At 43.9% G+C, this 13,914-nt stretch overlaps 1 protein-coding gene and 1 pseudogene across 2 annotated transcripts in view; one reads left to right on the top strand and one right to left on the bottom strand.

Moving 5' to 3' along the window:
- Window positions 1–13,053, bottom strand: part of LOC146075202 (uncharacterized) — a 93,934-nt gene extending 80,881 nt beyond the window's left edge. For both annotated transcript variants that reach the window (XM_083184185.1, XM_083184184.1), the window contains exon 1: window positions 12,950–13,053. In XM_083184185.1, the coding sequence (XP_083040311.1) occupies window positions 12,950–12,986 (37 nt within the window). In that variant the 5' untranslated portion in view covers window positions 12,987–13,053. The remainder of the gene's footprint in view (window positions 1–12,949) is intronic.
- A 106-nt stretch (window positions 13,054–13,159) lies between these two features.
- On the top strand, window positions 13,160–13,295 carry LOC146076279 (U2 spliceosomal RNA; annotated as a pseudogene).
- The last annotated feature ends 619 nt before the right edge of the window (window positions 13,296–13,914 follow it).

Here is a 13,914-nt window from a genome sequence, read left to right as displayed (position 1 = left end):
CTGCACAGAAAAATAATAACTCACCCAAATCTAATTCTCTCTGCACATTTTACATCTGCCCCCCTGCAGTGCACATGGTTTTGTCCATCTAAGAAGGATTTTGTCAGAAAGAGTAAACTAGAATAAGGCCCTATGTGTGTGTTTGGGGGGGGGGGGGGTTAAAAAAAACACATGGAATACAATAATAATATATCATTTAATAAAAAAAAGTGTGAAGTATAAAAGTTTTTCTCTTCCTCCTTGACCGTCACTAATACACGTCTCCAACTTCCGAGCTTGCCCAGAGCAGGAGAAAACACTCGCTGCCAACTCCTTTTACTGAACATATTTGCTTAAGACGCTGGGTTTATAGTTTGGGAATATTCAACTCCTGAAAGTTTTTGTTAAGCTGCTATGAAAAGACTCAATGGCTGGGAATACCATTCTAATGACATGGGAGCACAGCTTACTTAGAAGATGAAAAGAGACTTGTAGTCTCATAGCAAACTCTTACATTCGTCAAATAAGGAGCCCTAATGATGGGGTGAGAGCCAGTGAATGCCTAAAACAAACTATAGAACAGCTAAAATAAAGCAGCCAGGGGTTTAAGATATATTAAATTACCATGATTAGGAATTTAGGCATAGCTCAATCCTGTTGGAGAGGCTGGGGAGACTGAGTACAGCTATTCATTTCTGGGGAGAAGGTCATGGGGTCAGAGAGGTTCACAGGACCTGCTCCCATTCTTATGCTAACACATAATGCAGACACTGGGGTTTACTGGCCTGGAAGATATAAATGGTTTTGCAATAATCCTGGGCCCTCTGTTTGTGAGAGTAGTAGCTCTATAGCTAATTGCATCTCTGCCTACTTATATTACAATCAGGGTTGTTATGATTCCTGTGACAAGTAAGCATTTTTCCTTTGGCAATATTATGTGAGTCAGGTGATGGTGTTTGGGTGTGGGAATGCCTGAAATCCCTCTGACTGTAATAAAGAATCAACTCTTTGCTTGGCTGATGATTGCCGTGACATTCATGTTCTTTTTTGCTCAATTTCTGCCTTTTTATTTGCTCTGTAAAAGTAAAAGGAGGATGTCTGAAATCATCATTCGGAAATATTCCGAAGGAAGGGATAGAAATGTTGACCTAAATGTTGCATCCTGTTGCACGTAAGGAAAGAATGGTTTATTATCATCACTGGACCCAGCTGTCCCCTGGTATCACAAATTGGTTTGCCACAGACTGGTGAAGCTGTGTAACGCAGGATAGAAACAATGGGGTTTGTCTACTAAAATGGGAATTTTATTTCAGATGGCATGCTGCTATGGACCAGGGTTGCTGAGGTTGAGGCTGCCCTTCCCAGGGAGAGGGCCGCCAGCTACTTGAGGTAGGGGTCGGGGCCATTGAACGGGCCACAGAAGGGAGCAGAGCCAGGGGTGGGGCTGTCCAAATAAGTGCACAAGTTGGTGTAGTCATTGCTATTGCATCATAGTAGTCACATCCACCGATGTTTAATGCTGGTAATAAAGGCATTACACAGGGGCCATGATGATGCAATTTGCATCATCTGGCCCCCACAGACCCCCTGCCAAGGAGGGACTGCAGGAGGCTGCCTCCATTCTGGGGGACTTGTCCACTTTTCCAGGGGGCCAGGAGGCGGACCCGATTTTCGGGAGCCTCCCAGCCATTCCTGGATGGTAGACAAGTATGCTATGGGCAACCAACCAGAATCTACTTCTTTTTAATTTAGTACCTTCTAGAAGATAATAAAACCTGATTGGTTGCACATAGCAACATCCTATCTATCTATCTATCTATCTATCTATATATATATATTCAGTTTATAATGATTAATACTTTTCCAGCTTTATTCAATTTTCATTTATAATTTACATATGTATGGATTCTAAAGGATAATATTGTACAGGCCAGGTATAAAGGTAGAAATAATTGTTCCTCCAGCAAATTCTCTAAAAACCTATATGTCCTTGAAATGCAGTTTGAAAATGTTGAGTTCAAGTTCAAGTTTCGTTTATTTGTCGTATGCACTTTAACGCAAAGTAACATACACTGAAATGTGCTAGACGAAAAAGTCGGTCAACTCAGCAAAAAATAAAATACTGAATATAAAAATTAAGGTATGCATTTAAGGATACAGAGTCTAAATAAAATATAAATGGCACAAATAAAAGAACCATGTCATCAGTAATGTATGTCAAAGATCAGGATTAAAAATACAGTGTTAAATAACCTAATCGACTGAGGATATAACTATTTTTGAGTCTTGTAGTACAAGCAACCATGCTCCTGTACCACCTCCCCGATGGTAGCAGGGAGAAAAAGCTGCGAACTGGGTGACTATGGTCTTTAATAAATTTTCCCAGGCACCGCTGGTAATAGATATCCTGGATTGCAGGGAGTCTGTTGCCACTGGTTCGCACAGCCGAACTTTGAGCAGAACTTTGAGCAGAACAGTTCCCATACCACACCGTAACACAGCCAGTCAACAAGCTCTCGATGGTACAGCTTTAAAAGTTGGTCAGAATTTTGGAGCCCATAGCCCAAACTTCCTCAATCTTCTCAAGAAATAGAGCCGCTGACTAGCTTTCTTTACCACAGTGTCTACATGAAAAGTCCAAGAAAGATGCTCAGTGATGTAAACACTGAGGAACCAAATGTTGCTCACCTTTTCAACCTTGGCCTTGGTATCTCCGATAAAAATTGATGTTTCCTATAGTCCACAATCATCTATTTTTTTTGCTGACATTGAGGAAGAGGTTGTTATCTTGGCACCATCAAGTTAGTGCCTTGACCTTCTCTCTATTGGCTGTCTCATCGTTGTTCATGATCAGACCCAAGATCGAAGTGTCGTCTGCAAAATTGAGGATGACATTAGAGATGTGTTTTGCAACACAGTCATGAGTGAGCAGGGCATACAGGAGAAGGCTGAGCAGACAGCCCTGCAGAGCACCTGTGTTGAGAGTCAGAGAAGAGGATGTATGACTGTCTATTCTCACCTCCTGAGGCCTCCCTGTCAGGAAGTCAAAAATCCAGCTGCAAATGGAGGTATCAGCCCCAGATCACCAAGCTTAGAGATGAGTTTGGAAGTGATATTGGTATTAAATGCGGAACTGTAATCAATTAACAGCATTCTCACATATGTATTCCTCTTTCCCAAATGAGTTAGGGCAGTATGAGTCGCCAGTGCTATGACATCGTCTATAGACCTATTCTGTATATACGCAAACTGTAATGGATCTAGAGTATCAGAAAGAAGGGAGTAAATGTAGGTCACTAACCGCTCATTTCATGATGAGAGAAGTAAGTGCGGTACTTATGTATTATCTGGGCTGCCGATTTTTTGATTGTATGCCTTAACTTAAGGCATACAATCAGATGCGATGCGATATCGCATCGCATACGACCATATCGCATGCGATGCGATGACCCGATTTTTCCATAGGATTCAATGTTAAAATGGACTGAGTCCATTTTAACATGGAATTCAATGGGAAAAAGGGGTCCTTTTCATACCCCTACTATCCAATTGGGCATGGAGTTGGATATAAACCTGTGGCGAGCGTAGCGAGCCACCGAGCCCGAAGCGTGGCGAGCGAAGCGAGCCCCGCGAGGGGACGGTATTCTGTGTCCCCTCGCGGGGCTCGCTACGCTCGCCACGCTTCGGGCTCGGTGGCTCGCTACGCTCGCCACAGGTTTATATCCAACTCCATGCCCACTTGGATAGTAGGGGTATGAAAAGGACCCCTTTTCCCATTGAATTCCATGTTAAAATGGACTCAGTCCATTTTAACATTGAATCCTATGGAAAAATCGGGTCCATCGCATCGCATGCGATATGGTCGGATGCGATGCGATGGACCTGATTTCAAAATCGGCAGCCCAGTTAGTACATAAGTACCGTAAGTGCTACTGGGCGGTAATCATTTAAACAGGAAGCCGTTGATTTCTTGGATATGGGCACATTCGTTGATGTTTTAAAAGACGTTGGAACCACCGACTGATTTAGGGAGAGATAGAAGATGTAAGTAGACATGCTCTTCCAGAGGTCATATTTGGCTGTTTTATAGGCCTCAGAGTCCCCTGAGTTGAAGGCAGTAGACCGCACTTTAAGTTTAGCACGTATTTCCACACTCATCCAGGGTTTCTGGTTTGTGTATGTGCGGATGTTAATTTTGGTAAAAATGTCCTCGATGCACTTGCAAATATAGCTAATGAGAGGAATGCCATAACTATGATTGCCCTACTATCCCTTTTGAAATGTTCATATGCCAGGCAGCCAATAGAGTGAGCTCAACGGATCTATTCAAATGTAGCTCCATTCAAGCGCATCTTGTTATTGGTGCCAGAATTTGCACCCTCGTGACGAGCTTAAGTGTCTGAAAAGTTACCCATTTAAAGGCTGAAACAGGACTATTCACGGTGCGCCCATTAGCTAAACCCGGCCTTAATGAGATTAGTACAAAAGCAAAAAACAATTGCATATGTTCCCGCCATCTCCTGTCGCTGGGAGGTTGGGTGCTATATGACAATTAAATATGGCCTTAATGTATTACGCAGGTTCTGTGGCTGGCTGACATCAAGGTAACACCTAGATCCCCTTTACCGAAGTGACCTTTCCCATCATGCACTGGGTACACATCATCCTCTATTGGGAAAAGTAACTTTTGGCAAGCATAGCAAAGCAAACCATCTGGCTCTAAGTGTGGCAAGAAAAGAGATCCCACAAAGGTACAATGCAGCTAAATAAAAGAAGATAATCTACAATAAACCTAGACTGAAGAAATACAAATAAAAATGATAAAAATGATTTAACGGCATGAAAGAAAGTTTGCCCTCACCTGTCACATTCAGGTTCTTTTCATGAAGGGAATATAGATTCTATTCTAATCAGTGGCGAATAGTAAGTTCATCCCAGTCGCCCCCGGAGGAAATTTGGAGTTTGGTGACCCCTCCCCATAGCGCTTTCTCCTGTCTGCAGAATTCATCATAAGCATTCACTGGTGAGTCCAATATAACAGTCCAGCAGCAGTAGTGGTGCACCATTTTTTGCTGCAGAGAAGGCTGAGTGGTACCAGACAGGAGTGGTCCTGTCCCCTATTGAAGGTGTGACCAGGGCTTGTGGGACAGAGACAATAAACTATGCAGCGGGTCCGTCACAGAGCTCCATTGGAAGAGCAGCAGTCACACAGGTGCTGCTGTACATGCACGTGCCCCTCCAGGGCTTGGAGCCTGGAGGCAGGTGACTCCATTGCTTCTGGGAGTTACGCCCCTGTTCCTAACTTCATGCCTGCATTTCACCTGATTTTCATCCACCACAGAACTTGTAAAAGTGGCATAACTAGAAGTTTTGCGCCCCACCTGCCAAAAAACATTTCTGGTGCCAGGGATTTCGTGCTTGTGGTTTCATGCTCATTGCTATGGGTTTCATGCTTCTTGAAAGAGGTTTCATACTCATCACTAGTGGTTTTATGCTTACCAGTACACCAGCGTGCCTGGAATCATGGCACTGTACACACTGCACTTCCCTGACAAACACTACAGGTAAAGAAGGCCCTCTAGCATCTGTCAACTCCTAGGCAGTGGCCATTTTTGGAGGGACATTTTCAGCCGATATTATGCGGTTGGTTAGACCACATGGAATGCATACAGGACCACCATCAAGGGGATGCTGCGGGCACTGCTGTCCCGGGCCCGGACACTCTGACAGAGAGTGAAGGGCCCAGGCCACTTATTCCGCCCACTGAACCCGTCGACTACATCCATTGAGCTGCCACTGCTACAGCCCATTGCTCCCGGAGCACTCAGCACAGGCTTCTCCTTCACCCTCAGGCACTGGCAGCCATTTAAAATTAAGCACCGTCTTGTGAGCCAATCAGAGCTTGCATACCAGCAGCCACTCTGATCGGCTGCCGGGTGGCGAGTCCCAATTGTCTTACAAGTTGGCGCCATATGTTAATTGGCAGTCAGCGGGGACAGTGCAGTGGAAGGGGGGGGGGTCTGCGCTTCGCTCCGCTCCACCCCAAATGACGGGAGGTAAGTGAGGGGGTCTAGAAATCAGTCCTGGGCCCCAAAGTTCATAGTGGCAGCCCTGTCTGCATATAACAGGTGTCAGCCAAGCTATTGCTGAACTACACTTCTTCGTACTGTATATATCATTCTTATACAACATTAAGGAATGAGTCCCACTGGTCCATAGCATCAAGAATTATTTCGGTTTGTCATTTTAGTATATAAGTGACTAGCTTTCAATGCTAAACCTTATCTAAATAATGGAATAAAGCAGTATTATCTGAAGATGTGTCTTCATCTTCTGTAATGAATATTCTAATCTCCAACATGATATAGATTTTTTTTTGTAATATAGTGATGAGGGATGAATATGGCTCTTAGTACTGAGCTCTAAAAAGTGTGCAATGTCTAGATAATAAAAAGGAACTGAATATTTTCAGATATTTCTAGCTGGAGTGTCCTATATAATTTTTGTGCTAGATTTGGGCTAAAGGGGCACACACATAGCGATTTTGTGCTGTTTTCTATGCAATCTGGATCACTTAAAAAGTAAGCACAGATCGCTCTGTGTGACACCCTATAGTGATGACAATGCACGGTCCGGCTCAGATAGACAGTGCATGCACTGTCTATCCTGCAAAGATCACCTATAAGAATAGGCAAAATATTGCTCAGCACATATGTGTGCAGTGATGCACCTCCATCCTTTCCCTATCTCCCCTTTGTGCCTTTGTATGTTTCAGCCTCCCTGCTTTCTCCCCTCCTTGTGCAATAACCTCTCCCTTTTTCTCCTAAGTGCCATCCCACCGGTGTTTTTGCTGGACCACTCCTATATTTTATTTGTTCTTACTTACATTTTCAGAGTTTTTTTCCAGGGCACTTTAAGTTCCCAATATGGCCCTGGATATATATATTTTCCACCTATGTACCCCTGTCCATTTATGCCCTATCTGTCCCTCTATCTGTCTATGCACCCAAATGGTACTCTGTCCATCTGTTTGGCCATCTATGCTCCACCCCATCCATCTGTCTGTCCATCTATGCTCTAATATGATGCTCTGTCTGTCCAGTCTATCCATCTGTCTATGCCCGTCTGAACTTCCTCTCCTGGTAGAGTTTCTCCTGCTCGCTCCCCCTCACTTCTCTCCTCCTCTCTATCTCCCTGACACACACAATTTTCTCTTTACTGCTTTCTGACACTTTCTCTCCATGATACTGTCTATCTCTGACTATCTCTCTCCTCACATACTTTCCCTGTCTCTCCCTGATACAGTCTCTGGCACTGGGTCTCTATCTCTATCCCTGATACTCTCCTTCTCTCTCTCTCTCTCTCTCTCTCTCTCTCTCTCTCTCTCTCTCTCTCCCCCCCTCTCTTTCTTTTTTCCTTTCCACCCTGACACTCACTCCTGCTCCCACCCCTCCCTCTCTCTCTGTCTCTCTGATTCCTTCTCTCTCCTTCTCTCCCATTTCTGTCTCCCTACAACCCACTCTCTCTCTCTTTTTCCCTCTTTTTCCAGAAAAGCCCTCTCTCTTCCTGACCCACTCTATCTCCTCTCCCCAGCACACTCTTCGTCTCGTACACTCCTGTCTCCAAAAGAATGTTGTAGCGACAACAGACATCAAGATTTTGCTATGGGACTCACAAAAGTTTTAGTTACGCCCCTGCTTAAGAGTTTAGACCCATATACACCAAATAATGGGGGCCCAATATTGCATCTACACACTGAACGTGATATTTTTCAGTGATGTCACTAGGACCTGATGAACAGGCAGGTCGTTTGGCTATACAGGTCGAGTATCCCGTATCCGAATATCCGTTATCCGAATTATTCCGAAATACGGACATTCCAGAAAGTGAAAAAATTTTTTTTTTTTGCTAAAAACTCACTGGGGACATTTGTAACAGCATCACTGAGGACATGATATGTAACTGGCACTATATATGTACAAGAAAATGATTGCTTGGCATTCAAATTCAGTGCTGAGATAGTACACACATTTTGTTTCACGTTTTGAAACCTTGTTTTTTGAACAAATAAAATATATTTGTGTGTATTTTATGTGGTAATAAAATATATTTGTGTGTATATTATGTGTTTATACAGCATAAATGCAAGATACTTCAAAATACATCATTGAAATATTAAAATATTCCGAAATACGGAATAATCCGTTATCCAAAATTCTCCTGGTCCCGAGCATTTTGGATACGGGATACTCAACCTGTATAGCCAAATTGACCTGAATGTTAAGAAAACATCAATCATCGTGGCGGGCGTTGGCTGAGGGTGGAGTGCTGGCTGTGGCCTGGACTAGAAATCAGTCCCGGGCCCCAACATTTCTAACGGCAGCCCTGATTAAGTGTACACACTAGACAATATTGTGAATGATATCGCTAAGAAACTCCTTTATGAGCGATATTATTCACAATATCCTCTAGTGTGTATGGGGATTTTTTCCTGTACTAATGAGCTGCTGGAACAGACAAAGCAGGAGTAAAGACCCATACACACTAGATTAAGTAATAAAATAAATCGCTCAGAAAGGGCTATATCTTCTAGTGTGTACACTCAGTATCCTTAATGATGCGCACACCTGCGCATCATTAACAACTCCTGCCCTCTTCTGAACATGCAGGTCAATTTGACTATAAAGCCAACAACCTGCATGTTCAGTGGGTCCCGATGACATCACTGAACGATATCGCTTACCGAAATCGTTCAGTGTGTACACATAATATTGGCCACCCGCAGCTGATATTGTTCCCTATATCGACTGCAGCTAACATTTTCTAGTATATATGGGGCTTAAGACTTTAATGAATCATGTTTTAACACTGCTGCTACCAGGGAAAGCTAGACCATTAGGATAACATAGGTTTCTGGTGGCCTTCTGTGAGTGTCATAATAGTTTACTGTCAGGAATCGCGGTGGCTGAGGTAATCGCACTGCTCATGCATGTCACTTACCGACCGGCTCGTGCACTCTGCGCCACAGAGTGGCCACTGGCGTTGTTTGGCATGATGTTCCTGTGTCCTACATGTCTACTGTCGCTACATGGCTACATGTCACCAGGCGTTGTTTACAAACATTACCGGACATGGGCAATGCCATGACACCTGCGATCAGCTGACCCCTGCTCACCTATCCAACAACCCCAGTGACTCCAGATGTGATCATCTGCCACAAGTAAAACCAGAACGAAAAGAAAACATGGGGTGATCAAAGGTGGACAAGATGAATATACAATTTATTAAAAAACAAAACAAATAACATACACCTAAAATGACATTACAAGCGAAAAAGATAGGTTGGGTGGTGCGCTATCAACAGCAGCTGGCACTGGGTTGTCAAGCCCAAATAATTATAGTGGTAGAAGAAAAAGGGTGTGCCAGCGCTGGCTGAACAAATATATAGACCAGACAGTTTCTCAGAAAGTTAAACAATTTATTATTATACACATAAATATAATCATATAAAACACATTAAATATAACATGAAGCTCCTGAGGAAGCCGGACAGTAAACATCCTGGGAAACGCGTTGAGCTATTTGAATGACCACTGTCCATCTGCCATGAAGTGATGTCCCTACTCCCACTGACGCCCACAACCTCCTGATCTGGTTGGATTACAACTATATGGGATTCTCGCAATATTCCTAATTTTTCCAGTTTAAAGGAGAAGACGCCTAATAGGGAGAAAACCTATATCCCAGCAAGGGAACTTTATTTGGGACTCCATCATCACCCCTATCTGGTGTATACACCAAAAATACCAGATAAACATCAGATGGTAATATATACTTTTATTCAGTTCTCATTCAACAAGAAAGCCACTTTATGTGGAGCTCCGTATTGTAACATAGAAACATAGAATTAGACGGCAGATAAGAACCAATTGGCCCATCTAGTCTGCCCCTTTTTTTAAACATGTTACCTCAAACCATATTTGATCCTTATTTTTTGTAAGGATATCAATATGCTTATTCCAAGCATGTTTAAATTGTACTACTGTATTTGCGTCTACCACCTCTGATGGTAGGCTATACCACTTATCTACTACTCTTTCTGTGAAGTAATTCTTCCTCACATTTCCCCTGATTCTTCCTCCCTCTAGTTTCAGTGCATGTCCTCGTGTTCTGTTGCTCCTCTTCCTGTGAAGAATGTCTCCCACCTGTACCTTGTTAATACCCTTGATATATTTGAAGGTTTCTATCATGTCCCCCCTTTCCCTTCTCTGCTCCAAAAGTATACATATTAAGATCTTTTAGTCTTTCCTGGTACGTTTTGTGATGTAGGCCATGCACCATTTTAGTTGCTCTTCTTTGTACAGTCTCTAATGTATTTATATCCTTCTGGAGATATGGCCTCCAGAACTGAACACAATACTCTAGGTGAGGTCGTACCAATGACCTATACAGTGGCATTATTACTTCTTTCTTTCTACTGCTGATACCTCTCCCTATGCAACCAAGCATCTGACTTGCCTTCTTCATTGCTTTGTTACATTGCCTACCTGCTTTTAAGTCCCCTGAAATAGTGACACCTAGATCCCTCTCTTCCTCAGAAGTTTCCATTATAGTGCCATTTATACTATATTGAGTCTTTGGATTTCTGAGACCCAAGTGCATGATTTTGCATTTTTTGGCATTAAACTGTAGTTGCCATTCTCTTGGCCATTTCTCTAATCTACCTAGATCCTCAATCATTTCTTTTACCCCTCCTGGTGTGTCTACCCTGTTGCATAACTTTGTGTCATCTGCAAAAAGGCACATTTTACCCTCAATTCCATTTGCAATATCACCAATAAAGATATTAAAAAGCACCGGTCCAAGTACAGATCCCTGGGGTACTCCACTTGTAACCTTTCCCTCCTTTGACTGTACTCCGTTTACTACAACTCTTGTATGTTAAAAACATCTTGTGCTCATTAGCTTCATTTTATATTTAATGTGTAAAATGACATTACGTTAGTTAAAATAAATTCATAAACACTGGATGTGTGAGCATAAACACAATAAGCCTTATATCCTTTAGATTTGATTAGGATGATATTTAATAGACCAGTTCAAGTCCAGCTAATTAAAGCTGTGGGTTCGGTTTCCTTTGGACCATACAGCATCCAATTGTATAACAAGTGTACACACTGTAAGATATAGGGCAACACCACAATGTCTCTGTAGCAAATGTGTAATGTGGACACCCGTTAATTTAGAAGCATTTGTCTGCTTTTCTGCAGAGTGACAGTATAAGGCACTGTAGGCACAGGTATCTCTTACCACTCTGCTGGGTATGCGGTTTCAAAGCAGTCTTCAAATGTATAGTGCGCAGCAGCGCCCGCTCCGTCCGTACCTCACGGCTGAACCTCTGTGTGGATCCAGCCAGCTGTGATATTCCGGAATCGGTACATCTGTCAGAATGGTCTACAGTCATTATGTCGACCCCACTAGGTCCACTGGCAGGAAGGTCGACATGACTTAAGGTCAACATTGGCTAAGGTCGACATGACTTAAGGTCGAATTTGCATAAAGGTCGACATGAGGAAGGTCGACTGGTCATAATGTCGACATGGGTTTTTCACTGTTTTTTTATCCGAATGTTGACACAGTCGACATGGACACAGTTGGCAATGAGAATCGGACCCTCGCATCGCTCGCTTCGCTCACAATGCTTCGGGCACGGTGGCTCGCTTCGCTCGCCACAGATTTAATAACCTCCTCCACACCCTAGTGGATGGTAGGGCATGAAATACCGCCTGTCGGCACATGTCGGCTCAAAAAACAGTAAAAAACCCCATGTCGACCTTATGACCAGTCGACCTTCCTCATGTCGACCTTTATGCAAATTCGACCTTAAGTCATGTCGACATTGGCCCATGTCGACCTTAAGTCAGGTCGACCTTCCTGCCAGTCGACCTAGTGGGGTCGACCTAATGACTGTAGACCTAAGTTCATTCTAATAGATTACCGCATCCCTATATTCCAGCAAGAGCCGCCTCCACACCGTAGCTTGTTACTGTTGTTAGCTCAGTACGACGCTCTGCCACAGCGTCTGCGGTATGGATGATTTACATCCATACCGCAGACGCTGTGGCAGAGCGTTGCTCTATACATTTGCACTATACATTTGAAAACTGCTTTGAAACCGCATACCCTGATGCTCAGGCCCGGCCAACCTGTGGCTCTCCAGACGTTGTGAAACTACAAGTCCCAGCATGTCTTGCTACAATTTTGTTTTAGAGAATGCTAAAAGTATGGCAAGGCATGCTGGGATGTGTAGTTTCACAACAGCTGGAGACCCACAGCTTGGCCAGGCCTGCTCTAAATCAACCACACAAGTGTGCCGTAAGCAGTTCTCAAGTGGAGCCAGAGATGCATTTTGTGGGCACTCCACTTTGAAAACAGTTGGCATTGGCATACGGTCTCTCCTGTGTTCTGTAGCAGATAAGCCTGACATTTAAAAACTGACCTGGGCACTTTGACTATTAGACATGACATTGCACTGACGCAGGTTTCTCTGAGCTTGTGCTATTATGTATATTGTATAAATATGTGGTTCCCAAATTCGGCCCTCAAGGTATCCTAAAGCTGAATATACAGTTAACGATAATATAAATGATAATGCCAATTCTGATGAGTAGGAACACCAAAATCTTCATATTTTCTAGTCACTAGTGTATATCATCTGTCCATGCAAGATGATAGAGGATATCGAAAGCAAGGGCACTGTTGCAAAATGTAGCATGACCCCTGCCCCTACTCCATCGCTGCTAGTATTGTCAAGTATGTATGCGTTTGCCGATTAAAACTCCCCCCTGTGCCCCCCCAATAAAACAAAATATAAATTCTTGAAGAGCAGCATAGTTTGCATTGTCACACCTTTCCTTGAATGTCAATGCAGCTCACTGCTTGTTGCCATATTTTATCAAAGTCTACCCACCTTCCTCGTCACTTCTTGGTATTGGTCTCATACACATTGGTTCTCATGCTGCTATATATTGGTTTATGTAGTGTAGCATCCTTAAATGTGCACTGTTCATGCCTACAAAAAAAAGCAGCAAGCATTTTAATATGTAGGTTTTCTGGCATCTGCCACTTGTGCCCCCTTGTGACTTGTAATGTGGGATTGGCAATTGTGGTGGTGTATAACATCGCTTCTCTGCCTTTTGGCTAAGATCAAGTGTAGTATCTGTTCTTATCAGTGGGTATGGACTGGCCTCTGGCAGAGAATAGAGAAAGGCTGGACTGAGTAGCTGCTCTGATGGGCGGAGGGTGTGGGACCCCTCTTTTTTGCCTGGGAGTGGTGAAAAGTCTGGCTGAGTACCTTCACCTCTGCCTTTGGTAGGAGGTGTTGTTTCCGTAAATCCACTGGTAAGAGGTAAGAGGGGGGAGAAACACTGGGCCTAGTAATTTGACTCTCTTGACGGGGTTCGTAGCCCCCGAAGGATGAGACAGCGAAAGGCTCAGTCTAGTATCCATTCCCAAGGAGCGGAGAAAGGCTGGGACTGAGTAGATGGCTCCTGTTCCAGAGGTTCGTAGCCTCTGATGGGGAGACCGCAAAAGGCCCAGCTTAGTACCTTAACCTTGGGATCGGAGAAACACTGAGACTGAGTAGATTGCTCTTCCGAGGGGGTCGCAGCCCCTAAGGGAGTTGGTCGAAAAGCCCAGTGGAGTACCCATTCCCATGCCAGGGGCTGGAAAATGCCCTACGAGAAACAGAGAAACCTTGGTCGGACGCTGATCGGTCGGTTGCTTGGAGTCTGAGGCTGCACTGTGCCCCCGGGGAAACTCGGGGGTGCCGAACATGCACTGGTGATCCCAAAATCACCATGCACTAGTAAGCACTTGCACTGCGCACTTTCCCTTCAGGCGACGCTTCACGTCCTTACCTCGTCCTTTTGGATG

The sequence above is a fragment of the Crinia signifera genome, chromosome 4 (genome assembly GCF_055691185.1).
Source record: "Crinia signifera chromosome 4, ASM5569118v1, whole genome shotgun sequence".
Taxonomy (NCBI): domain Eukaryota; kingdom Metazoa; phylum Chordata; class Amphibia; order Anura; family Myobatrachidae; genus Crinia; species Crinia signifera.
The sequence above is the reverse complement of the archived record's forward strand: the minus strand, read 5'-3'. Positions and strand labels throughout refer to the sequence as shown.